General features: G+C 40.1%; 1 protein-coding gene across 2 annotated transcripts in view; it reads right to left on the minus strand.

Annotated features, from left to right (window-relative positions):
* Window positions 1-5,667: 5,667 nt before the first annotated feature.
* The window catches only part of NEDD9 (neural precursor cell expressed, developmentally down-regulated 9), a 74,489-nt gene continuing 54,433 nt past the window's right edge, over window positions 5,668-25,723 (minus strand). For both annotated transcript variants that reach the window (XM_042464149.1, XM_042464148.1), the window contains 5 exons: window positions 18,522-18,623; window positions 15,180-15,281; window positions 10,683-11,897; window positions 7,718-7,807; window positions 5,668-6,419 (listed from right to left, as the gene is read on the minus strand). In XM_042464149.1, coding sequence (XP_042320083.1) covers window positions 5,910-6,419; window positions 7,718-7,807; window positions 10,683-11,897; window positions 15,180-15,281; window positions 18,522-18,623 — 2,019 coding nt within the window. In that variant the 3' untranslated portion in view covers window positions 5,668-5,909. The remainder of the gene's footprint in view (window positions 6,420-7,717; window positions 7,808-10,682; window positions 11,898-15,179; window positions 15,282-18,521; window positions 18,624-25,723) is intronic.

A 25,723-nucleotide genomic window follows, 5' to 3' on the forward strand; every position in this document is an offset into this window, starting at 1 on the left:
CCAGTAGGCTCAGGCAAAAGCAAACTGTTGCAGCCTCTCCTGGCTTGTGTGCTCTTCCTCATGAATAACTTTTGCAATCTTGCCCACTCTGATGTTGCTTGGGCTCACACATTCCAGTTTTCATCTGTGAAATCTTGGATAAGAGAGAAGTGTGTGTTTTCACAAAGATGTTTTGCTACAGGACAGAAGTGTTGGCCCTTTGGATGTGGCTGGAGAGGAGGAAAGTGGCTATGGTGCGACTCCAGGGATAGAAGTAGAAAAGGATTATTATTTTATGCACATACTAAACTTGTAAAAGTTTTCTTTACATTTTCTCATGTACATTAGTCATCTGTGATTTCCCATAGTAGGCCACAAAACTACCCCAAAAATCAGTTTAATTATTGATGACAAGTTTGCAAATAATCAAATCTATAAAAGGTAAACTTGCAAATATTGAGGTTCAACTGTATTTTTCTGTTAGCATAAGAGTCCATGAAAAGAGCTTCATTGCTGCAAGCTATGGAGGGCAAAAGAACTTGTAAGTATTTATGGCACTTTGACTCCCATTCCAACTGGTAAGAGTTTTATGTATCTGCAGTTGAGAACCATGGCCACCATAGCTTGCAAATCTCCCCAAGCTTATTCAAGAGAGACTCCACTGGAAACCAAGCATCATATGGGACACTCATGCATTTCAGGTTGCACATCCAGAGCCTCATGTGAGTTGAGGTGTCATATTTTGAACCCAAATACTGACATGTGGAATTGGGTAGATTTCCACATATGGGAAACTTTTTTTCATAGAAAACACTAGAAAAAAATTAACAAACAGAATTCCAGAGGTCCTTCAACTGTAGCCATCCAAAGTAGCCAGGATCTGTTGAAACTTAAATGGAAGTGGTATTAAATGCTTAAAACATCCTTGACATCAGTGCAACTCACTTTGTAATTATTGTTTGTTGGGTAAGGTCCTTTATTTACATTAAACAGCACTGATACTCAAGACATACATTATGAACAAAAAACAAAACATGGGTTACAAAGTTTTTAAAATATACCTGCATGCGAAGCATACAAAATGCCTTGAGCATTTGCATTTGCTTCTTTTTTGCAAAATGCTTTTACTGGTAATAGGAGATGAGCCTATCTTCCTTTCACTGAGCTTATGCCAGATGCAATTTTAGGGCTTGGAGCAATTCTTGGGGGACTCAGGCTCCCTCAGCATCAATGTGAGGTGTGGTCCTGCTGAAGCAACATCTCTTAACAAATGAACATATCTCATTCCAAAAGGTGCATTCTGTTTTATTAATGCCTTGTCTTTGATGATGTTGAAGCTTGTGATGTGATATAGAAGACATTCAGTCTCTTCGGTATGTGGAGCTGCAGTCCTAGACGTGTGTGTGTATCAACAAGTTGCCTATCGACTTATAGCAACCCCATGAATTTCATAGTTTTCTTATGCTGCTCCCACAGTTCAGAATTAATGCAGTTTGACACCACTTTGACTGCCATGGCTCAATGTTATGAAATCCTGGGATTTTTAGTTTGTTGTGGCACAATTGTTCTCTGACAGAGAAGGCTAAATGTTTCACAAAACTACAAATCCCAGAATTCCATAACATTGAGTCAAGACAGTTAAAACAGTGCCAAACTGTAGATGCGCCCCCCCCCCCCCCAAGGAATACTCAGAGATGGTTTTGCTAGTTCCTTCCTCTGAAATGTAGCTTACAGACCTGGCATTCTTTGGTGTTTCCCATCCACATACTAACCAGGGCTTAGCATCCAAGATCAGATGGGATCTACTACCTTGAGGGTGTTTAGACACATGTACCTGGGGGCAAATCCCAGTGAACTGAGTGAATATTTCTTCTCTAGATATGCACAGGATTTCTGGGTAAGCCCTGAACTGTTTAGCAGTAGTAAGCATGATAAAGATGCTACAAACTGCAAAATTAAGCATGCTGTTCTGTGCAGAAAACAGAAGGCATCATTTGAGACAATATCACAGGGCTGGAGGTAACTTTTAGTTAGCAGCAAGCTGCTGCCTAAGCAGACGCATAGCAGAGCTTTATCCAAATGATCACAGAGCACGAGAGACAGAAAAATGTTGAGCTTTCAATCATGCAATGAATGAGCACTGTAGGCACACCTGTCCTTTAATCCTCAGTACAACTGACTCCACAGTTACTGTGGTCATGGTATACAATAGCAGGGGGGGAAACCCAAGAGTTTGAAACAAGAGATGGGTGCTTCTAGCACCACCTTTCTCTTCTGACAGAAAAATAATGGAGAGGCAGTAGGACGCTTTCCATAAGGAAGCTCTGAAAAATCCCAGTGACTTTAGAGATGTCTCAGACCAAATACCAATATTTCAAAAGAAGAGAGGTGGATCTATGACTGAAAAAAGAAATCGATTGGATTCAGCCAGTGGTTGCAGTTACTTTGTTCAAAATGGCAACACAGGCTTGATCCCAACTGCTAGATCTGGATAGAGTAGGCCCTTGACCATTTCACAGCTAAAAACTGGGACACATGTGGCCAAGTAACATCAAGAAGTTGTGAAGATGGCAAAAATTAAAAAACAAGAAAGAACACACAAGCTAGGAGAGACTGCAGCCGCTTCTTTTTGTCTGAGTCTACTGGGAAGGGTAAGATTCTTCCCCATCTCCTGTCCTGTCCCCCAGGTTGGGTTAACTGACTGCAGACGGCTTCTGCACTTTAAACTCAGTCTACAGTAGCTGAAATAAGCAGAGGACAAAGTGGGAAAGTGGGTGGAGAAGAGAGAAATTGAGCCATTTTAAAATCCCCTGAAAAATTGGGACAGGGTCAAGTGATTCAGGGTCAAGTGTTTTTTTTTCCAGGTAAGGCTATTCGAACTTGCATTATAGCAAGGATGAGGAAAGTGCAGATTCCCAGAGGCTGTTGGATTGCAACTCCCATCAGACCTCACTATATATTATCTTGGCTAGGGCTTTTGGAAATGGTAGTCAAGTGGCAGAAGGATGACAAGTTCTATACTAGACCATGTTATTGTTGAGCCTTTTGTTTTTTGGAAGAAGAAACTGACTGGAAGAGGCTTCCTTTTAACATCCTATTTTGGGGGGTGGAAGGTCTCTACATGGCCTAAAATAGTCAAGGGGGTGCAAAAATGTGAAAAATTCCCAATTTCCCATAGAGAGCATTTGTATTAGGGGAGGGAAAACTTTTTTTTAAAGGTGTGAAGGGCTCTGGAGTCCAAGAAAGCAGGGCTGGTAGTCATAATTAACCCACCCCTATGCTATAGTCAGACAGCAATCTTTACAGCCCAGGACTGATTGGAAGGAAAATATGGTCAAATGTCTCACACAGATGTATTTTTTAGATTGTCCATCTGAAAGCTTGTAGTTGTAGATATTAAGTATGAAATTCTGCATTGTCCATGTACAAAACATTGGCCTGTTCCAGACTGCCAAAATAAAGCTGCTTTGGGTCTCTTTGGAGGTATGCTGTTTAAATGATGCATGCATCATAAGAATCCAGAAGCTGCACCAAAGCTGCCCTCCAGTGCTTAGGAATGGAGTGTGGCTTTGGTGCGACCTCTGGACTCTTAGGACCCAGGCATCTTTTAAATAGCATACCTCCAAAGAGACCCAAAGCAGCTTTATTTTGGCAGTCTGTAACAGGCCATTATCTTTTACACTCAAGCTTGTCTGGCATGTACGTATGTACTTGTGTAGTCCATATATGTGTGCGTACCTGTGTAGTCTATAATAACAAAAGAAAGATCTTTCATCAGGCTATTGTGCTGGATGACTCAAAATTTGACAAACTGCTTTTGGTTGTTGTCCAAGTTGCAGAGCCCAGTTTCAACTCAAAATTATAAATGAGAGGTACACTAGAATCAAAGGGGAGACAGCCATAATTCATCAGGAAATTATGGCTGGTATCTCAAAATTTACTATAATTTAGTAGTTCTCCAAGTTGCAGTGCTGGGTTTCAAGTAAAAAAAAAAGGAAAAAAATCCAAATTTCCAAATGAGGTCTTCCCAGAAACACAATGTGCGCCCCAAGGATGCTTTCGGGAGTACTGGGCACACACTTGGGCAATGCTACATACACTTCAGCCACTACTTAACAATGAAGCATGATCCTTCATACTGCAGACTGAGTTTCAGACATCATTGCCTTCATATGCTTTTAAACACTTATGTGGCTACAGGTTCTTCCTCTACTGGTTGATGGTATCTTGGGAGTTGTGGTCCAAAATGGAAAATTTTTCAAGCTTTGTGACAAAATACAGCTTTGAACACTAAGAAGCAGCAATGCCACCAGATATGCAATTATACTTCTTTGTAATATTCAAAAGGAACAGTTGTGTTAGGGAGTAGCACAAGCTATTTTTTCATCCTGACAGTGATATTCCCGTGCCAGCCAAAGCTGCTCTCGATGTGTCTCCCTGTATGCTTCTCACTCAGCACACTGTTAGAGCTGCATTTACACTACAGAGGCCGACATTTTTACTAGGGAAGGCCCAGATCTTCATTATTTGAATAACTATCCATTTATGTCTAGAATCGAAATTACCTATTGCACGCATGAAAAGGCAAAAACGGCCATGCACCAAGTTTTGTTTGAACTGCCTGAGATAATCTTGTAATATAGTTGCAAGAGTTGTCTGTGTGCATAACAATGCATTTAACAACACCTTGAAAATTACTCCAGAGCTGTGTAAAACCCTTTGCAATTTAGGACCTCTGAGCTAAAGCAGGGGTGGGTATAATGCAGGTCACCAAATGTTATTGGACAAAAATGCCATACATTCCTTAACTTATGGAATAGATATGGAATAGATATTATGCATAGATATTTCCAAAACAGGATCCCAGCCTATAGCATTGCCCAGAAATAGAGTTGGGATCACAGGAAACAGTCCTGCTTCTCAAGTCATTTGACATGTCCACCAGTAATATTCAGCTGTATTCCAGTTGTTAATTCTTGTGCCAATAAAAGAGAACAATTTATGCAATCAAAATCAGAGAATACAAAAGTAAAATGAAAAACTGCTGTTCTCTATCTATGTGACCCATTTTGATGTGAATTCTGTGGAAAGAATGAGATTTGCTTCAAAACAAATAGGCAGGACATCACTGTAAGTCAATACAGTTTTATTTAGTAGCAACCTATGCCAAGTAGGGTTTGTTTTGGGGAGGCAACTGGGACTAAAATAATAATATTTAAGAATTGCCACAGCCTTTACATCATTTTTTGTATGACACAATTACACTAAAATAAAAAACCTACCAATATACATTATAGCACCCCTCCCCCCACACGCAAAGTAGTATTCGATTAATGGATATCCTGAAAAATCAAGGCCACATATACACCACAGAATGGATGGATATTTTTTGTTAAGGTGCTTACTAAATATGGAATGTCACAACATACACTGGTACCCCGGGTTACGAAATTAATTCGTTCCGCCGCCGCTTTCGTAACCCGGGATACTTCGTAAGCCGAATAGCCCATAGGCGCTAATGGGGAAAAGCCGCGGCTGTGCCGCGGCTCCATTTAAAAAAGCGGCGGGGTTTTTTCGTAACCCGAAAAAACCTTCGTAAGCCGAAACAATAAATCCCTATGGGATTTATTCGTATCCCGAAAATTTCGTAACCTGGGTATTTCGTAACCCGGGGGACCAGTGTATACATATGTGCAGAGTATCATTTCATATTTATATATGTATATTTAAACTTGATACAGAAACAACAGAGATTGCTAGAAACCTTTATAATTTCTAATCCATAAAATGAATTTAAAATATTCAATATAAAACATCTAGAAAAAATAAATGATCATGTTTTAAAAAATTTAAAACACAATATAGAAAATATTTCCAGTTCTTTTCTTAAAAGCATGATTTTTCATGGGTTTGAGTCAATTTTGTGCACCTCAGTAAGATGCCATGTGTGCCAAGGAACATTTAAACAACTGTGCATAGTGGGAAAGTTCTGTCACACGGTCTACCATGTCTTGCAGAGATGCTGTGCTGGGATAATTCAAGGCAGCCATCTTGGTTGACATGACAATGCTTTTAAGCAATTCACAAAGCTGGTTGCTGGAATTCATGACACTGTTGCGTATTTCCTGAGTTGTTAACTGCCGGGTCAGGGTGTCCCCAATGAACACCAGTTTATGAGCACTCAAGATGACAAACTTGCTGTGAGCAACAAAGATCCTTGGTGGTTGAGCAGCACTAATGCAGCTGAAGAAGGCATCAATGGCATTTAAGAGGGAAATGAAATTAGTCTCACACTGGTCCGAATAAAATAAAAGCAGCTGCCTTTCATGTGAAGCTACCAGGCTGTTTACAGGGTGAAGGTTTTGAGGTGGCTTCCATTTTGAGATGTCATTTTCCACAGGCTTTGTGATTTCTTGTTCCAACCTCTGGAACTGATTTAACTGAAAGGCAAGCAAAAGAATCAATGCCAAGGTAATGCTAGCAGTGTATGACACAACATCATTTCCTTCAATCTGAAACTCAAGGGGTTTGAGCGCTCACAAGACTGCGGCCCAAATGGGACCACTGAGAGACAAAGGATGCCTGAAGGAACTCTGTGCTATACAGAAGTCCAAAGCATTTTAAAACAGGTGAGATCCTGTATTAGGAAATGCAGCTGTGAAAGAAAGAGGGCTAGATGCATCATCACTCACTCTCCTATAACTCAGATATGGTCATGTGGGGGCTGTATAGTTTAAAAGGTAGGTTTTGGGATCATGCCTTTGCAGCATTTGGTCACTGCAATGGCACAAGGATAAAAGTGAATTGTGATGCTGCAAATCAGACTTATGACATCATAACTGCTGAACCCAGATGCCAGAAGTTACTTTTAAAAGTAACTTTAAAATTTACCTGGATTGCCTCTTTTTAGTCTGTAAGTCTTTTGGCACAGACTTTTCCCCATCTGTATCTATATAGATATATTACTTTTAGTTGCAGAACCCAAAGGGGATATTTTCCCCTCTTCCACATCCCAGAAAGGAGAGGACTTGCTCAGTGGCCACCAAGGGTCACAGGATGTAGGCTGTCATTTGAAAAAAATAAAAGAATAAACCACAGGTGAAAAGCAGTAAGCTTCACCTGAACCTCTTACCCAACTTATAATACCCTGGAGGAGGCCTTTGCTGGGTGATTGGAATTCCTGAACGGTATGTATGTGTATGTGTATGAAGATTCCTATTTAGGGAACAAGATACTCTGTAACATTTTGTAACAGCTCCCACTTGTTCCCACTGCAGTTTACACACCTGCTGTGCTTTTCACAACCATGTAAACATTTGGCATTCCAGCTTACAAATTCCTTTGGGCAAAAAGGGATATAAATGTAAATGTGTGGAAAAAAAGTGCGACCTGTAAATTTTTGCTGACTGGAAAACTTTAAAAATGACCAACATATGCTGACAACTTTCTTTCAGGGCAAGGATAGGGAAAGTATATTCTTTGGATGTTGTTGGACTGCAAATCTCATCATTTCCCAGGCTTCTGCGAAATGCAGTCCTGAATACCTAGAGGCCCACATGCATACAATCCCTGTTTAGGCCCATGAATCTTTTCACCCTTCCATTTCAACAGTATTTTGTTGGGGTCCCTCTTCTCCAAAGAGCCTGTCCCATGAATTTTCCATCCAGCAGCTGCTTCAAGTTTGCTTCTGCCTTTCCTCTCCAGCCCTTTTTTAGTATTGCCTCTTATGAAAATTTACCTGATGATGCTCCAGTTGCATCTTGCTCTGTTTGATGATATTTTCTTTTTCTAGTAGCTCTTTTTGTTGCCTTTCAAACTCTTCCTTTCCCTGGATGGACAACATTTCAAAAACAAAGAAGCCATGTCAAACAAATGTGTCCTTCGAGAAAACAGCCAATCAATAAACTTCATTACACAGCCAGGTAATTCATTATGTTCTCACACCACTTTTTAAATTAACATAGAGGAGAAAATATATGAGAACAGTAAGAACTCATGATTTGAAATGAACCTGTACATAATAAAAGTTTCTTGTTACCAACAAGAAGGGAAGTGTGTGTGTGTGTGTAGTTTTGTTCTTTTGTCATATGCCTTTTTAACCTGTACAAGGAAAGAAAGGGTTTTCAGCCTTCTGCATAGATGAGAAGACTTGACTTTTAAGGAGTTGCTGTTTTATGCCTTCAAGTCATTTCTGACTTATAGCAAGCCTATGGCAAATCTATCATGGGGTTTTCTTGGCAAGATTTGTTCAGAGGGGATTTGGCTTTGCCTTCATCTGAGGCTGAGAGTGAGTGACTTGCCAGTGTGTTTCCATAGCTGAGTCGGCATCTAAATCCTCATCTGCAGTATAGTCCCAACACTCAAACTAAGCTGGCTCCACTCATTTCTACGATTTTAAACCTCTACTTAGGAATTAAATTTACTAGGTGGTCTTGAGCAATTTAGGCCCTGTGCGGATCAGCCTTAAAGGCCGGCTTGGGGGCAGAGTCAGAGCATAGCATCTATATGATGCACGCCCCGACTCCGCCCACAGGGTGGCATGACACCACTCCTCTGACACTGCATCTGCACAATGTAGATTCAAAGGAGCGTCATAAAGCCATGGCTGCTGTGCCCTTTGTGGGGTACAAAAAAGGAGCCACTTTTTGTGGTTCCTTTTTGTGCCCTGCAAAGGTCAGATCAGGGCTGCAGCTTGAGGTTGCTGTGGCCTTGATCCAACAAAAATGGAGGCGGCTGCAGGCCACCCCTTAGGGGTGGTCTGCACAGCCCCTAAGTTACTCTCAATTGGATCTACCCAAGGAGTTATTATCAAAATAAAGGGGCCTTGAGCTCAGTGATGAAAGGTATAATACAAGTAATAGTGACAAAGGAGGACTTGAAGTGTGGAAGTATTGAGGAGATTAGGAGGGAATAGTGACCACCAACCTGGAAATGAAGGCACGGAATAGGGCTCATAAGTATAAGCTAAAACAAGGATTGAAAATATCTCAAGAAGGCCATCTTGATAAGCTGAAAGTATCAGTATGCAAAGGGATCTTACAGCACCTTTGAGACTAATGATGTGAAAGAAGTTGTAGCATAAGTAAACCAAATCTATGAAAGCCTGTGCTGCAACTTCTTTCACATAGTTTGTCTCGAAGGTGCTACAAGATCCCTTTGTATACTGATATTCCAGACTAACACAGTTAGCTCCCTGATGCTGAAAGTATGTTTAAATGTATTTAAATACAGAAAACAGGAAAGGTGAAATAGAAGTTCATAAAAATATGAGCTGTTCAGGTTCACTCACCCATAACAGAAGATAACATGGCCAATTAAAGAAATGGTTTGGATTGGGATGGATAAGAGGAAATACAGTCTCTCAAAACACACAAATAACATGAAATTCAGTTGTAGGAAAAATGACCATGGCCAGCCTTTGTATAAATGGCTTGAAAGGGCAATTATATGCATTTCCTCTAAAGAAAATTAGACAAAGAAGATATAATCAATGGTTGTTATATCCAGAGCTTGGAAATGTTGTTGTTGTTGTTGTTACTGTATGATAGCTCCCAGAATTCCCCAATCAACTGCAGGATTTGGGGGGAGGGCTGAGATATTTGCATCAGAAGAAAAGAAAGAGAGTCAGGGTAGTGAAGTGGTCAGAGAGTTGAATTAGGACTCAAAAAATCTGCTGAATCATTTATGGTTCCCATTGAATCATAAAATTCACTGGTTGGGCAGTCCCTCTCTCAGCTTAGCATGTGCTCTCTCTTGAGCTCACTGATGAAAAGGTGGGATGCAAATGTGAATTAATAAATAAATCATATCAAGGATGGTGGGGAGAAAGGTAGACAAAATATATTTCTGCCCTGTCTACCATGGGATGACAGATAGGATGGCTTGGTCCTACTCCTTTGTTCCACTGCTTTTAAATTTGTTATCAGATATACTGAGTCCAGAGACAACCTAAATACCCTAAAGACAGCAAATCTCACCTAATCTTGGAAGCTAGGTAGGGTCAGTTGTGGTTAGTACCTGGATGGGAGCCTTCCAATGAATACAAGGTGCTGTGGGCTATATTTCAGAGGAAGGAACTGTTAAAACCATCTCTGAGTATTCCTTGCTTGAGAAAACCCTGTGCAACTCGTGAGGGTTGCTATAAGTTGCCTGGCAACTTGAAGGCACATATGCACTGGTGATGAGAGCTGCCAAATGGCTCCTTCCACACTTGAGCCAATTGCTTCTAGCGGGAAGAAGGCTAACTTAAAGCAGTGGTAAGACAGTTTCAGCTCAAGCAGCCCTGCTTATTGGGGATGTGATGGTGTTTCCAGATGCTGTTGAACTAGCCAGCATAACCAGTCATGAAAAATGATGGGAACTCAAGATGTGCTAGTTGTAGAACATCTGGAAGACCACAGGTTGCTTGCTTCATGGGAGGGAGGTAAGCTCTGAGAGGTTTTCTCACATGAGGAACATACTGATTGGCAGATTCTGGGAGCTGGTGTTCAAATAAGTAACTTTTCCAAGTTCTAGGGCTTACTGGAGCTAAATGGAAAGGAATACCAGTTGGTGGGTGAGCAGGGAAGAGCTGCTGCCTTTTCACCTTGCTTGTAAGCTTCTAAGAAATATTTGACTCATTACTGTTGGAAACCAGACATTGGCCTAGGCTTGATCTAGCTGTTGTCATTTTGCAAGGTGGTTTTGCATAAGATGGAACTCACCTGCAAGTGCACATAATCATAATCATCCATCCAGCTCTTTTCTGAACCATCACTGCTATTGCACTGGTAATGCTGGCCCTTAGAAAGAAGTGGTGGCAAAGAAGTGCAATGGTCTTGCCTTTTGTCTCCAGGCTGTGACATCAGGGTCTGAGGATTGTCATACACATAATCCACAGATGGCCCCATGCTTTCTGAAGCATTTTTTATATACCCTTGTTTGAAGAGCACCTCCGCATTGATGCTGATGCTGGTGGTCAGCTGTTTAGCATCATCTGGGATTGTCCTCGCCACCATCACAAACCGATCCAGGTCATCACATTTGTTTTGGGGCTTGTTCCGGGCCAGGACATTCAAGGACCAGTTGCAGTTACTGAGGTCCTGGCTAGTCTGTGTCAAAATCTGATGAGAATCTTCCAGTCTCTGCATTTCCCTCCTCATCTTATTGTAGAGACTGAGTTCTGAAAGCAAGGAAGCATTGGCAATTGCCCCTTTGGAAAAGTGAAGGTAGTCAGCCAGTGACTGCTCCACCTTATCAACAGCAGTGTGGATCTTGTTGATGTGCTTTTCCATGTACTCGTAAGACCGCCATTCAGGGGTGACAAAGTCCATTAAACTGGAGATGGTGGTTTCCATTGTGTTCTGATGCCAGTAAAGTCTCTCTATGGCTGTGTCAAGATCCAGTGCTAATCGTTTGTCCTGAGAAGGAGTTGATGAAAAAGAAGATTCCTTTGATGTTGTGGAAGATGTGGACATGTTGCTCCTTGTGCTCCCTGTACTAGAAAAAGACAACCTGTTCATCCCATCAGTCACATCCTGCATTTTTTTAGTGTCCTGGCTTACTTGTGGAGGCACATCATATATACCTTCATTTCCTTCAGCATTTAGACTGTCTCCAAATTCCAAGTGCTGTCCTGGGAATGGGACTCCTCGGGGGGTGTCATAGACATCACTCTGAGGAGCAATCAGCTGTCCTACAAACTGAGTTGGGTGGCTCACTGGGACATCATACAGGCCTTGTTGGTGTGGTGTTAGGCCTGAGGAGGTGGGAGGGCTGCAAAAACATTTTTGTCCAGGATCTTCTGCAGCTGCTTTGGCCATGGGTGGAGGGACATCGTACACACCCTCTGGTCTTGTCTCATGTTGTATGCAAGCTGCTGAATCTGGTGAGCACTCTCTGGAATCATCTTTACATGCTGAGGGAGGAATGGCATAGATCTGGAACATAAAATGCAATGTCGTGAGTGATAACAGCAACTTTGTTTTCATAAAGAGGAGTGAGTCATTCAAAGTCATTTCTCAGGTAAGACATTTGTTAAGGCAGACTAAGGAACATACATGCTGGATCAAAGAGATGTGCTAGATCAAGAAAAGAATCAATAAAGCAGTCTGTTTACACAAAGGCCAACCAACTGTCCATGGGGACTTTTATGCCTGTGCCTGTATATCAGTCAATATGTAGCACCATAGTTGTCTCTGGTAATGGAGGGCATATATTTCCATCATGACTAGCTGTTACTTAGGATGAGCTATATTACAGTGAGAACCTATTTACAGTGAACACAAATGGACACTGCTATTGTGGGGTGATCTTTGGCCACATATGATCCTGTCAGGTATTTCTCTAGTACCAATACCAATTGTCTACAAAATAAAAATAAAAATACGCAGGTCGGAATATCATTATGAGGTAGTTTCCTAGTGGCTGGGAAATTGATAATGTATTTATTTATTCATTTTATTTCCAGGATTTATATCCCACCTTTCTCCACAATCGGATTCAAGGTGGGTTAATGCCGTGGAATGTAAGCCCAGAATCCATCTGATCTTGATGATTCTTCTGTAACCAGTATGTGTGATAACTTGATTGTATGGAAGTAAAGTTTGCTGAGGTGCAGTGCTATCAAGGTCAGATCCACCATGTCAAGTACTATCTTTCACCTAGCAGAGACAGCTCACACAAAACAACATCAGAGCGACATCATTTTGTTTTAGACACTAATGGAGGCCTAGGGGCTTGCATGCCTCCCTGGTGTGGTCTGATTTTAGAGCAGGGCTAGACAAAGTGTAGCCTGCTAGCTGAAATACAGCCTTTGGGACTCCTAGGTACTGCACTTGAAGTGCCTCAGAAGCCTTCCAAAGCCTCCAGACTTTAAAAAAAATAGTGGTAATTTTTAGATGGCTTTCCCCCCTTAAGCCACTAAAATGCATCCAAACCACATCAGTTTGCTTCCCTGATCCTCCAACACCCCCTCCAGCCTCCCCAAACCCTAAAAGAAATTCTGAAATTGGCTGAAATCAGTCAAAGTGGGAGCAAGAAGTGACGCCGCACCACTTTGGGCATGCTAAAACACACTGGTGTGGCATGCCAAGAGAGTGCACTGTGGAAAAATGGCCACCATCCCCTGCACAGCTACCTGTTGCTGCTTTAGAGTGACATACGGTCAATATCATGGCCAGCATTACCCTATGGCTTCCAAACACATTCAGTCAGAGGTAACTGTAACTGTGAATTATAAGAGACAGCAAAGTAAAAAATAACTGAAAATTGAAATAGATTGTTTCCGTTGTGTAAGTTTAAAACAAAGGTTTAAATATGTATAGATAAAGGTATGAAACAATACAAAAAAGGTCCCTGGTAGCAGTTGCTATATATTAAAGTAAATGAGGTACATAGATATTTAAACAATAACCAAAGATATCTGGGAAATTACAAACATTAGGAAGTTTTTTTTATTTTAGATATATAAAGAAAAGGAATTGATATGAATATATTACATGAATGTGGAATGACGATATGGGTCAATTAGATAAATTGTACTGTTGTATGTTTTTTGTTGTTTGCTTTTTTTGCCTTCTTGTATGTTTATTATGTGTATTGTTGTATGTCATTGTTGTATGGTTTTTAAAGAAAATTCTAATAAAATGGCATTTTAAAAAGAGAGATAACTGTAACTTAAGATGTCCACCACTACTTTAAGGGATTTTACTACCATTTCTGGTTGACACTAATGAGTCCATATTAGGAATTTATTGAACAGAGATAAAATATCCCCAAGTATGCTGAACATTTGAGTTTGACTGCAACTGATAAAGAGCTAAAGATAAAGGTATTCCCCGCTGACAAGGTTGTCAAGTTGTGTCTGACCATAGGGGGCGGTGCTCATCTCTGTTACTAAGCCAAAGAGCTACCGTTGTGAGAGATTAATCTGTGATCATGTGGCCAGCATGATTGCACAGAACACTGTTTACCTTCCCACCGAAGTGGTATTTATTTATCTACTTGCATTTGCATGCTTTTGAAACTGCTAGGTTGGAAGAAGCTGGGACTAGTGATAGGAGCTCACCCCATTATGCAGCATCTGTGCCTTGAACTGCCAACCTGCTGATCTTGCAATCAACAGAATCATATTTTAAAGTTCTCATTTTGGGTGGGGGAGGCATCTACTAAAGCTATAGCACCAACAGGAAGGAAGTTCTGCAAAGGCCAAGACATCCACCAAATTGTCCAACTGAGGAACAGTATAGCATGGGATTATCTGGTATCAGTTCTTCAATCCCATATTGACAGTGTGACTTTACTAACACATCATAATAAGATATGGTTTGTTGGAATCTGGCTTGTTGTAACATGAGAATGTGTCACTGCTAACAAGCCTTGGTTAATTAAATAGCCCCAAACCACATTCTGAGCTCATAGTTAGTTGCTGGTTTATAAATGCTGGCTTCTTTAAATCATGGTTTGCCACAATCCATATGGTTGGTGGATTGCTACAACCATGGTTGGTGGATTGCTAACATATGCTTGTTTATTTAACTATTCATGCTGAAACAGCATCTCTCATGAAACTGATAAGAAACAAATCATATTAACAGAAATCAATGGCTTATTGTGCCCTGTAAATGTATCAACTGAGGGCCCAAACAGACAGGCCAAAATAAAGCTGCTTTGGGCCACTTTGGAGGTATGCTGTTTAAATGACACAAACATCTTAAGAGGCTGAAAGCTGCGCCAAAGTTGCGCTCCAGTACTTTGGTGCAGTTTCCAGCCTCTTAGGACACCTGCATCATTTAAACAGCACACTTCCAAAGCTTTATTTTGGCCTGTCTGTTCGGCCCCTAACTCTAATGATCTTTGGATTTATGCTCATGCAGTTCAACTGGAGCCATAACTTGGTAGAGGGCCAAAGCTGATAAACTCAGGTGTGGCAGACAGATATCATCAGCCAACTGCATATGTGTTGCTTTTAACTCTAATTACAATAATATATCTCACATAAAGCTAGTAATTATGCTCCAAAGTTTATCTTTGTCACTGTTTTTTGAATAAAATAAAATAAATGAACTAGAAGCTTGAGGGTGATGTTTAAAGGGCTAGAGTTCAAAGCACTCTCTGCTCTTTCTTCCATCTTCAAAAAAACAACATCTTTTTGTTTCAACATGCCTTCAATCTGGCATGAAATTACATGTTTGTTCTAAATGGTACAGCAATAGGCTTACCCCTTTTGAGGGAGGAACATCGTAGACCCCTTGAGATTTTCCATCACTCATTTGAGTTGCTTGCCCAGGACCTTTAAAGGAGGCAGGGGGGACATCATAGACCTAAGTATGAGGCAAAAGAGAAGCATCATAATAATGGTTTGTTCAAATTAATCCATCCACTTCCACTAACCTTTTCCTCAGCAATTGGCATACACTCTCTCAGTCATTTCTATTACAAACAGGATGAGGTTTGGGGTTTTGCTTCCTGCTGCTTACACATACATGAAGACATTTTCCAAGAAAGATATGAGAGCCAGACTTTTAATTCCTCTGTTTCTGGGGGGAAAGTGCTATATTGTTTGAACAAGATGACTGAATCTGATATGAACCTATAAAGCAATAGTGGAGAACCTTTGGCCCTCCAGATGATTTGGACTCCCAGATCCTGGCATGGTCAACAGTTATGGAAGTTGTAGTCTGAAGCATTTTAAGGACCATAGGCCGGTTACAAACCGGCAGTTGGGACGTACGGAGGACGTCCCATTTTAAAAAAGGGGCGTCTCTTCTAGATGCCACCGAGTCTAGTACGGACTGTGTCCGTACAATATGGCGCCGGCCCTTCTACATGGCCGGCGCCATATTGACGTATCGGACGCTGAGCATCCGAACGTCGCACGGCCCTAATGACGTCACGAATGCGCCCTTGGCGCTTCGCGACGCCATCAGTGCGCCGCTGAAAGAAGCTCCATTTTGGAGCTTTTTTTGCTCCGCGCGGGAGCCGCGTGGTATGGCTGCTGAGGCTCCTGTGCGGAGCAAGCGGCGGCGGCGGCAGACCGCCTCAAAGCGGCGGTCTAGAACCCACCATTGGTTCTTCACTCTGATGTTAAATTTTGGGTGTCCAGCCATATGATCAGCAGAATCAAATACAGGCTGAGTCTCCCTTGCCTGGAATTCCAGAATATTGCTTTCTGATAGTTCAGTGCATATAAAATTTGTTTCATGCACAAAATTATTAAAAATATTATATATAACATCACCTTCAGGCTATGTAAAACATAAATGAATTTTATTTTTAGACTTGGGACTCTCCAAGATATCTCCTCATGTATATGTAAATATTCAAACATCCAAAAAAATTCAAAATCCAAAACACTTTGGGTCCCAAGTATTTCAGATCAGGGAGATTCAACCTGTAGTAATTTTTCTCTTAGGCTTATCTTGATTGTAGGAGTTCAAATGCTATGCAGGTAGACTTGAATGCAATTCAAGAGAATTGAATGCAATTCAGTTCAAGAGACCTGAATGCAATTCAAGAGAGTAGACCCAGTGAATTACAGCAACTTATATAAGTGTTTACTTGTTTGTTGTTGTGTGACTTCAAGTCATTTCAAAATAGTAACTTCTATTGGATAGTCTTTAAGTAGAATATATATTGTGTTGGATGACCTGAAGCACAGCCTATTCCCAGAATCCACTATTCAGCATGGCCACAAGTCAAAGAAACAATAATGTTATAGAAATAGTCCAAAAGTAAGCTTGAGCAGTTAACTATGTCTCAATGCAAGGCACCCCATTGGGTTTGTCATGGGGATAAAAATAGAACAGGATATTTCTACCTCATCTATGCCTTGGCCTGGGAGAGTTCACAAAATGAAATCCAAACAATGAGACCTCTGACACAGGACTCCATCCTCTGGAGGCTTTGACACTTGTGATTTATTTTCACAGTGCAGTGTGGCCTCCCCTGCCTCCAGTGAAGTATGAGCACAGCTGCTAATGGTAATTGATGCCTAATCCCTAACCATTTTCATGAGGTGTGAATTAACTCCCCCACACCACTGTCAGATCCTCACTATGTTCCACTGAGATCAGCATAATATGTGCTCCATTACCCCTGCCTGGGATCTTAATAGTGGAAGGATTTCTTTTCTGTCCTGCTGTTTCTTTACTTTAAGTCCCAGAAATATCAGGAAGAAGCTGGTTTCAAGATAAGCCCTTTTCAGAGGTTAGTACTAATGGAGAAAACTAATGTTTTTTTGAAGCCAGAGCCAATGAGAGAGAGGCTGGCCCATCCCTTTTAGGACAGGAATGTGGCCCTTCTGATGATTTAGATATCAATTCCCATAAACCCCACTGATCATGAGCAATGGTAAGGGACTGTAGAAATTATAATAGAAAACATCTGAGATGAAAAAGGCCCATCGTTTTAAGGACACCATGGCACAGAAATTAGCCAAGTAAGAAGGAATTTTCCCAGAACACACATTGTTTGTTTGGGGGGGGGGAGGTCTACCTGAGAAATCCCATTTGGACTACTGCAATGCACTCTACGTGGGGCTGCCTTTGGAAACTGTTCAGAAACTTTAGAGGGTTCAAAACACCACAGCCAAAATGCTGGCCGGGGCCAGTTATAGGGAGCATATAACTCCCTTATTGAAACAACTTCACAGGCTACCGGTTCATTTCTGGACACAATTCAAAGTGCTGGTCATGACTTATAAAGCCCTACATGGCTTAGGGCCAGTGTATTTGAGAACCTACCAGAGCCCTAAGATCTTCAGGAGAAGGCTTTCTTTTGGTCCCACCCCCATCACAGGCTCTCCTGGTGAAGACAGAAGAGAGGGTCTTCTTGATGGCTGCTCCTGCCCTGTGGAATGCCCTTCAATGGGAAGCAAGGCTGGCCCCCTCCCTGCTTGCCTTCCATCAGCAAGCAAAAACAGCTTTATTCAGGCAGGCTTTTAATGTGTGATCATGAGACGTTATATGAGGTGGGTATTGTGTTTTTATTATGGTTTTAATGTTTGTAATTTTATATTGATTTTATGTGAAGTTTTAATTATTTAACTAACACTTTTTAAATGTGTTTTTGTTTGTGAGCCGCCTTGGGTCCTTTCTGGGAGAAAGGAGGCATAGAAATTAAATAAATAAAATTGTGTTGGTGTGGGTAAGTACACAAGGCAGAAGGCAGAATGTTTGTAGTAGTGGTGGAAATCATGCAGCCCTGTAGATTTTATTGTACTACAACTCCTAGCAATATTCACCATTAACCATGCTGGCTAGGGTGCAGGGAGTTGCAATGCACTAGCATCTGGAGAGCTGCATGATATCTGGTTTAGGGACTTGAGGTATTCTGTGCGATCAGTTGAAAGGATTGTGCTTCTTTTTCTGTTTTGAGGAATGTTTTTGTTTAAAAAATTGCCTATCTAGTGAGTGTGTGTCGGGGGTCAACATGTCAAAGATGAACAAAATATTTCTGATTTGGAATGAAAGAACCCGATCACTCCTTAGGAAATAGACAAAATGCCAAGACTTCAGCTGCAGATTAATTGCAATACTGTTGACATTTTTATTGGTACCTACCCCTTGGAGAGGACGAGCTGGTGGGATGTCATAGGTATCCTTCTGGTATTTGGTAGGGAACTTGTAAACATACCCTTGTCCTGACCTGACTGGAGTTATTACCTAAGGGTTCAAAGAGAAAGACATAAGCACTGAATCACTTAAACAGTTGCAGATTGAACATATAAAGAGTTCTGGTACAAGCATTTAGTTTAATGACTGATGCATTTTAGTGTGGCAGTTTTACAAGTTAAAAAAAAGCCCAAAACCATCATCATTTTTGATAGTAAAAACATGAACATCCAACCTAATTGATAATAAAGCTAATCTCCATCCAGTTCTTTTAATTTCCCCAAAATCTCCACTTTCTTCCCATTCAACTACTCTACCATTACTTACCTTCACAATTCAATTTATATGCATGTATATGATTAGTTGGTTGGCTAGATGTAACATATTTCACTTCCAGATTTCATTCATCTGTGGATTTTGTCATGTACTTTGATGCTTATGAGAGATTTCTGACCAGGGATTAGGATTAAACTCAGCACCAATGTCTGGGCATGAGTATTTCTGATGATTACCTAACTAGGAACAACTTCATGTATTAGTTTCAGGAACAGCTGTGTTAGTTTGTTGCAGCAAAAATAATAACCAGTCTTCTATCATCTTAAAGACCAACACATTTTATTTGACATGAGCTTTGCTCCAGATGAAGTGGGCTGCAGCCTGCAAAAGCTTATGCCAAATAAAACATGCTATTCTTTAAAGTGGTACAAGACTTTTCTTTTTGCATATGTGTTGTTTTAATTAGACAGATAAAACATATGTTAGTAAATCTGTCTCATTGTATCTACACTCATGATGGTTGCACATCATGGAAACTAAGCTGTAATGTTTGGAGAGTCCCTTTTGATCCAAGCCAGTATTTCAGAATGCCTTGAATTAGAGACATTAGATAATCAGGATGAAGATGAGGATGATAGCTATCCACACAGCTGATACCCAGGTCCTTTGATCACAACACTAACTTTTCTTTATATGTATATTTATGATTTGAAAAAGAGACTTCAGCTATTGCACAGGTCTGCACTTTTGATATTTTATAACCAACTGCCTCCATGGGTTAACCCTCCTGGATAACAAAATAAATGCTTTAAATCTGGAATTAACATCTGCATGGCAAACATTCAATTCAGTGTGGCTTTAAAAATAATAAAACCATCTCTAAAACCAGTTTATAGCAATAACAGATATTCCCTACACAGTAAATGTTATTTGGTTTCACAATTTTCTAAAGTGTAGGCACATAACTAACAGATGCCGAAGAAGTTTAGTACAACAAAGAGGTGGCTTGAGATTAATATTGCTTTGTTTTCCATAAGTGCCAGCAAGAAATAGGAGTTACATAGGTGCTAAAATTCTGAAGAGTTACATGGAATTTAATAAACTGTGCTATAACTGCAGAACAGGCTATTGGAAGGATCCTGTTCTCCCATATAAACCCACACTCTCGCAAGGACAGTCCTGATGACACTGACTGACCCTCTTTTCTCCCACTTTTCCACTGCTTTTAAAATGTTCCAGCTTCTTTTTCCATCTCCCACTTTCCCTCTTTAGCTTATTTCAGTTACTGTTAACTGAAGCCAAAGTGCAAAGGTAGTTGGCTCTTAATTTAACTCTGTAGTGGGGAGAGAAGTGGCAGCGGTGGAATCTTCTTGCCATTCCCAGTGGGCTTAGGAAAAAGCAAACTGCATCTCTTAAATTGTGTGTTCTTCCTCATTACTAACTTTCACCTTCTCAACCACATTCTGATGTTGCTCAGCCACCATATCCCAGTTTTCTTCAGAGAAACGTTGAGGGGTATGTAAGCCTACCCAGGCCCTGAGATGTTCAGGAGAAGCCTTTCTCTGGGTCTCATTACCTTCACAGGCATGTCTGGTAGCAACATAGAAGACAGCCATCTTACCAGGCTGCTCCAGGGTTGTAAAACATCATTTTAAAGTAGGCTAGACAGGTCCTTTCCTTGTTGTTCTTCCATCATTAGCAGACAAATTGCTGTGGGTTTTCACATGTTTGTATCAATGCTTGTCTTTATTTTCCTGTGCAAATTCGCATCTATTTGCCCTCCCTGAAAAAACTCAGCTGTGCGAAGTGGATGGTCAGCCAGATGTTTGATAATGCAGATATTTGCAGATTCTCCAGTAAAAAATGCAAATCTTTTTTCAACAGTGTTTATGGAATTTTTCACACACATCCCAAAAGCCTGAATTCCTCCAAATTGCAAGCAGCTGGATCACAGTCTATTAGCTTGGAATGAAGAGTATTTTAGTCATGTAGAAAAGCCCAAAGACATTTTAATCTTGACAAGACTTCAGTAATTGATTAATCAGGCAAAAATCTTATGGTTTGGCACATAAGAAATCTAGTATGATTGCATGGTTTGGCATGTCAACACATGGGTTTAAAGGGAAAAAATCTAGTGCGCACGAAGCTGCCTCCATTCATGTTAGTTTATGTGTCCATCTAGCCTAGTAAAGCCTGCACTGATTGATGGTGGCTCTTGAGCATGTCAGAGAGAAGTATTGCCTATTGCTTGTTGTCAGATTCCCCAAATGGGTAACGTCAAATACTGAACTGTTTTTTGGTTTATATCTCTTAATAAACTTTGGGAATTATATTGACAAGTTGGTAGCCTGTATATAGGAAGATATATACAATTATACCAATATGGGACTAAATCAGAAAATTAAGTAGCAAAATGCAGTTCAGGCATCATGAACACTATCTTAGATAATAATTGTTCTTTTAAAAGATTTTTTTGGTTGAATTTTGTTTTGTTGAATTTATGCCATTTGAAGGATTTGCTTCTGGATGGCATTTTTGTACTAAAATAAGGTGAATAAAAAGAAGCAACTGATACTGGATATTGGTCTAGAAATGGACAATTGTTTGTTAAACTGTTAAAGCTAAAATGTTTAGATTCAAATAGTCGTCGTTCTACTGACATGGCTGGAAAACAGTAATATATTTTTTAAAATGTATAATCCATAAAAAAGTGGTTTTTTAAAGGCTATTAGGTTTAAATCAAGGTTTAACTTAGCCAACCTGAACCTTCTGCATGCAAAATCTGTGTTTTACCTTCAGCTACCACTATCCACACAGAATCATCAGGTATGCCTATAGCCCAACGTTCTAGATACAAATAGCAAAACAGATGCTACCTCTTATCTTTGGGTAGCAGGTAGTCTAGACAGGAAGTACTTCATATCTTTATGGCCTCATGTTTACCTGCATATATGTAAGCTGCCTCCATCTTATTGGAGAGATAATAATAATAATAATAATAATAATAATAATATTTGAACTGTTACAACAACACCAAAGATGTTTCTTTCACACAGTGCACTAAGTTAGTGGCACAAGCTGTTTCAGTCTCTTTCCCTCCTCCCTTGAGCTTACAAATAATTTTGGAGCTGTTTTTTTCCAAAGACTGACAAAAGCCCCACAAATCTCCTTCAGATCTTTCAGTGACAAGTTTATTATTAGCCTGACCTACTAATTCTGAATACTAAGCATACTTGTTGCAGAAATGCTTTAGAACATAAATGACTTTTTTTAACAAAAAGAAATTGGGGAGGGGAAGCACATTTTACATTTTCTCCCCCAGGGACTTTTCGTTTGGAGCAATTCTGTTTTAGGTAAATAACAAGTCCCTAAGGCGTTACAAACCATCCTCTCTAGGAGAACAGATATGGCAAATTAGAAACAAAAGCCTCTTCCCCAGGCAGCCTTAAATTTTAATCCTTGATTTAATGTATGGCGTCAGGCTGCTTATACAAAGTATGTAGAAAAATGCTCAATCACAGCAATGTTGAAATGTGCTACTCTGGAACTTGGCCAAAGGCACAAATAACCAAATACGTACATACATTGAAAATCCATCTTAGATTCCCTGCCTGCTCCCTGTCACCTGAGTATTTTTCATAGGGATGCATGTGCATTGTCAATTTTTTTGCTTTCTCCTGAAATTCAAATTTTTAAAACATCTAGTTCTTTGTATCATACTAATGAAGCAATTTGTGAATTTTAGGAAGTTGTGGTCAAAAATAAACTAAACAATATTCTCAGTCATCTGTTCCAGCCACATACAAAGGTACTGCTATTGCCAGAATGGATAGGATCATGTTGTACTTGCTTGCAATGCAGCTCTTCAAGATGAAGAGCCTAACAGAAAGAAGTGGCAAGGAACTTATTTCAGCACCACAAACTTAGCTCAATAATCAGGGATTCAAACACTTTAAAACCTTCCACCCAGATGAATGCATCCGTAATTTAGCTTTCTTCCACTTTTAGATTTGTAAAATCTCAAGATTTTAATACTTAATTTACAAAGAATTTCCACATTTTGAAAAGTTCTTATCTAAAAAGCAACCAAACTGAATCCTTAGACATTCCTATATCTGTACTACAATACAATAGGTGCAAGGACAATGCAAGACAGTTTATACAAGCTATGGTTTTTTTTCCATGTCTAGCTCAGAACTGGGCAACATTTATTGGTTTGTTTCATTTATATCCCAATTTTCTCCTTGCATATATGACTCAAGGCAACATTTACTTTTCTAGACTATAACTTCCAGACTCTCCCAACAAGCATGATAATAATATCTCCCAACTACAGCCTAGATTACTTCCATGGCCATTTCTGAAGCTGTTCACATGGACCTGAGCTTATTTCCATTTGCTCAAAGCTAGCTGTGCTACTATTGTTGTTCTTATTTGCTGTCAAGTTGACTTCAGCTTATGACAATCCTATGAATGAGAAACTGCCGAGATCCTTGTTCATCAAGTGCCCACTTTTAGTGTGGTCTTCCACTTTACCAAGCAGTTTGTGCTGGGAGTATATCCACAGAGCTATACTCATGCGTGCCTTCAAACAAGAGTGTTATCAAGCAACTTCCATGTTTTGTTTATGGAATTTTACAAGAGAGATCTAGATATGGTTGTGTTCCATTTATAACTCTCTTGGGTTTTCCCATTCACCTCCTTCGTATTTTTCTTATCAGGAAAAAAAAAAGTTAAGGACAAAAACACAGAAGAGTTGCACAATGCATCTATCTGGAAATGCCCTGTGTATTTAATTTTGTAGTTTTCCTTTTCTGTATTAGTAGCAGTAGGTTGTATTTTTTTACATATCATGTCTGAAGCTACAATTGCATGAGGCCCAAAGACCACAAAGAAAAAAAGAGTATTCAGTAAAGTAGATCCATGTGTGGATCTTTGCTTCAATGTGCTGTTTTTGAAATTATTTGTTTGGATGCAGTGGATTTATAGGCTGATAAATAGCTTTGCACAGGCAACATTTTATCATACATGATCAGGCTAGACTATGATTAGAAACATCAGAATTATGTTTGCACCATGTCAGTGCTATTTGGAATTTGGCAGGAAATTCTGGTATCTATTCTACTGGAAGATGTGTCTACAAGTGACAGGTAGTCAATGTACATGTGACAAGACTATGAAATGTAGCACCCAAGCATGCCCCCCCCAAGTGCCTCAGGATATCTGCAAACCCCTAAATATGTTCAAGATGATTTTAGCCTCAAAACTATGTAAAGAGACACTCAAAAATTGTAGTTTTGTCTCCTGATCCCCCCCACTAGCTCCTTCAAGCCAAGGAACACTTGAAAACTTAAACTGGAAGGGACACCACATTACGTCAAGTTACAGAAAGTATGCTAAAACCAATTTTGGAGGGCTAACTGCCCCAGTTTGGTAGGGATAGCCCCAATTAATCATTTATCTTGCCACTTTTTCAGCTGCTTTTAAAATGTCCTGGTTCCTTTCTCCTTCTCCTACTTTCTCCCCTTTGTCCTCAGCTTACTTCAGTTGCTGAAAACTGAGTTCAAACTGCAAAAATAGTTTGTACTCAGTTAACTCAATAGGGGGCAGATGGAAGGGTAAAGTTTGCCTTTCCCCGTAGACTCACACAAAAACAAACCACATCTCCTACATGATGTATTCCCCCTCATTAATAATTTTTGCCATCTTGATCATACTCTGATATTGCTTGGCAAAATATACCGTTGTGCAAAAAACATTTTGGGGCAAAAAAACCATGTTTTTGTGCACAAATTCTTTACAGAAATTCCCAAACACTAACCCTCTTCCACATCGTTGGTCAGTAAAGTGATCATACCCTTTTTTTGTCAAGATCAAGAACACTTGTGGGCATTCCTTACATCCTGTTCCAGGCAGAGGACTCTCAGTACTACCAGTCAATGGGTACAATGGGACTACTTCAAATTTCTGTCCCTAATGGATTTTCCGTGGTAACACAGCAACACAGGAAAGAGTAGTGGCAGGGCATGGGAGAGTTAAAAATGGAAGATGATGATGCTTGGATTAAAATACTGTAACTGAAACATCCCAACTACATGATAAAAAGACTGAAATGTCAATCGGGCATAATTTTCAATTGATAATTCCTCCCCTAAAGGTCTGCATGCTATATGTTTAGGCTCTTGCCTCCAACTTCAGATCTTTATCTTAGAGACTCAAAGCTTGAGAACCCCTCTAGTCCTGATGTTAAGGTTGCATCTCCATGTACACTGTCTTGAGAGTAAGTCTCATCAAGCTCAGTGGGACTAATTTCTAAGTAACCATGCCTATGATTACACAGTAAAGTATTCAGGGCTACTGTACATTTCCTTGAATTGGAGAGCATCTTCATGGCAGAGCTTAGAAAAGTTACTTTTTTGAACTAACATTCCCACAGCCAAGATGACCACTGGGGGATTCTGGAAAGGTCACCTACAACAAATGCATTTTCGATGGCTACTTTAGCTATGAAACATGTGCTTTCTTTGGAGATTAACCAAGACAGAGCATACTTTACTGGAACAGAGTGGGCTACTAGCTTGTGATATTCTAGTCCATTAATTCCTCTATATTTATTTAACATTTCTATATAGTCTTTCATAATTGAGTCCTGTATGGTTCACAGTACAGTATATAAAATCAAATGAAACAAGCAACAACAGCAAATCAAACAGCATAAAACAACAGCTAAAAACAAGCAGAGTTCAAGGGCGGAAAGCAGTTAAATGATTTTAAAGACCTGCAAGAAGAAACTGTGTGAGTTGGGCAACCATGCCAATGTTGTCCCTCCCTTAGGGACCTGGAGAACACAGTGGTGTGGGAAGAATACACATTCC

Source organism: Sceloporus undulatus, chromosome 4 (assembly GCF_019175285.1).
Source record: "Sceloporus undulatus isolate JIND9_A2432 ecotype Alabama chromosome 4, SceUnd_v1.1, whole genome shotgun sequence".
NCBI lineage: Eukaryota > Metazoa > Chordata > Lepidosauria > Squamata > Phrynosomatidae > Sceloporus > Sceloporus undulatus.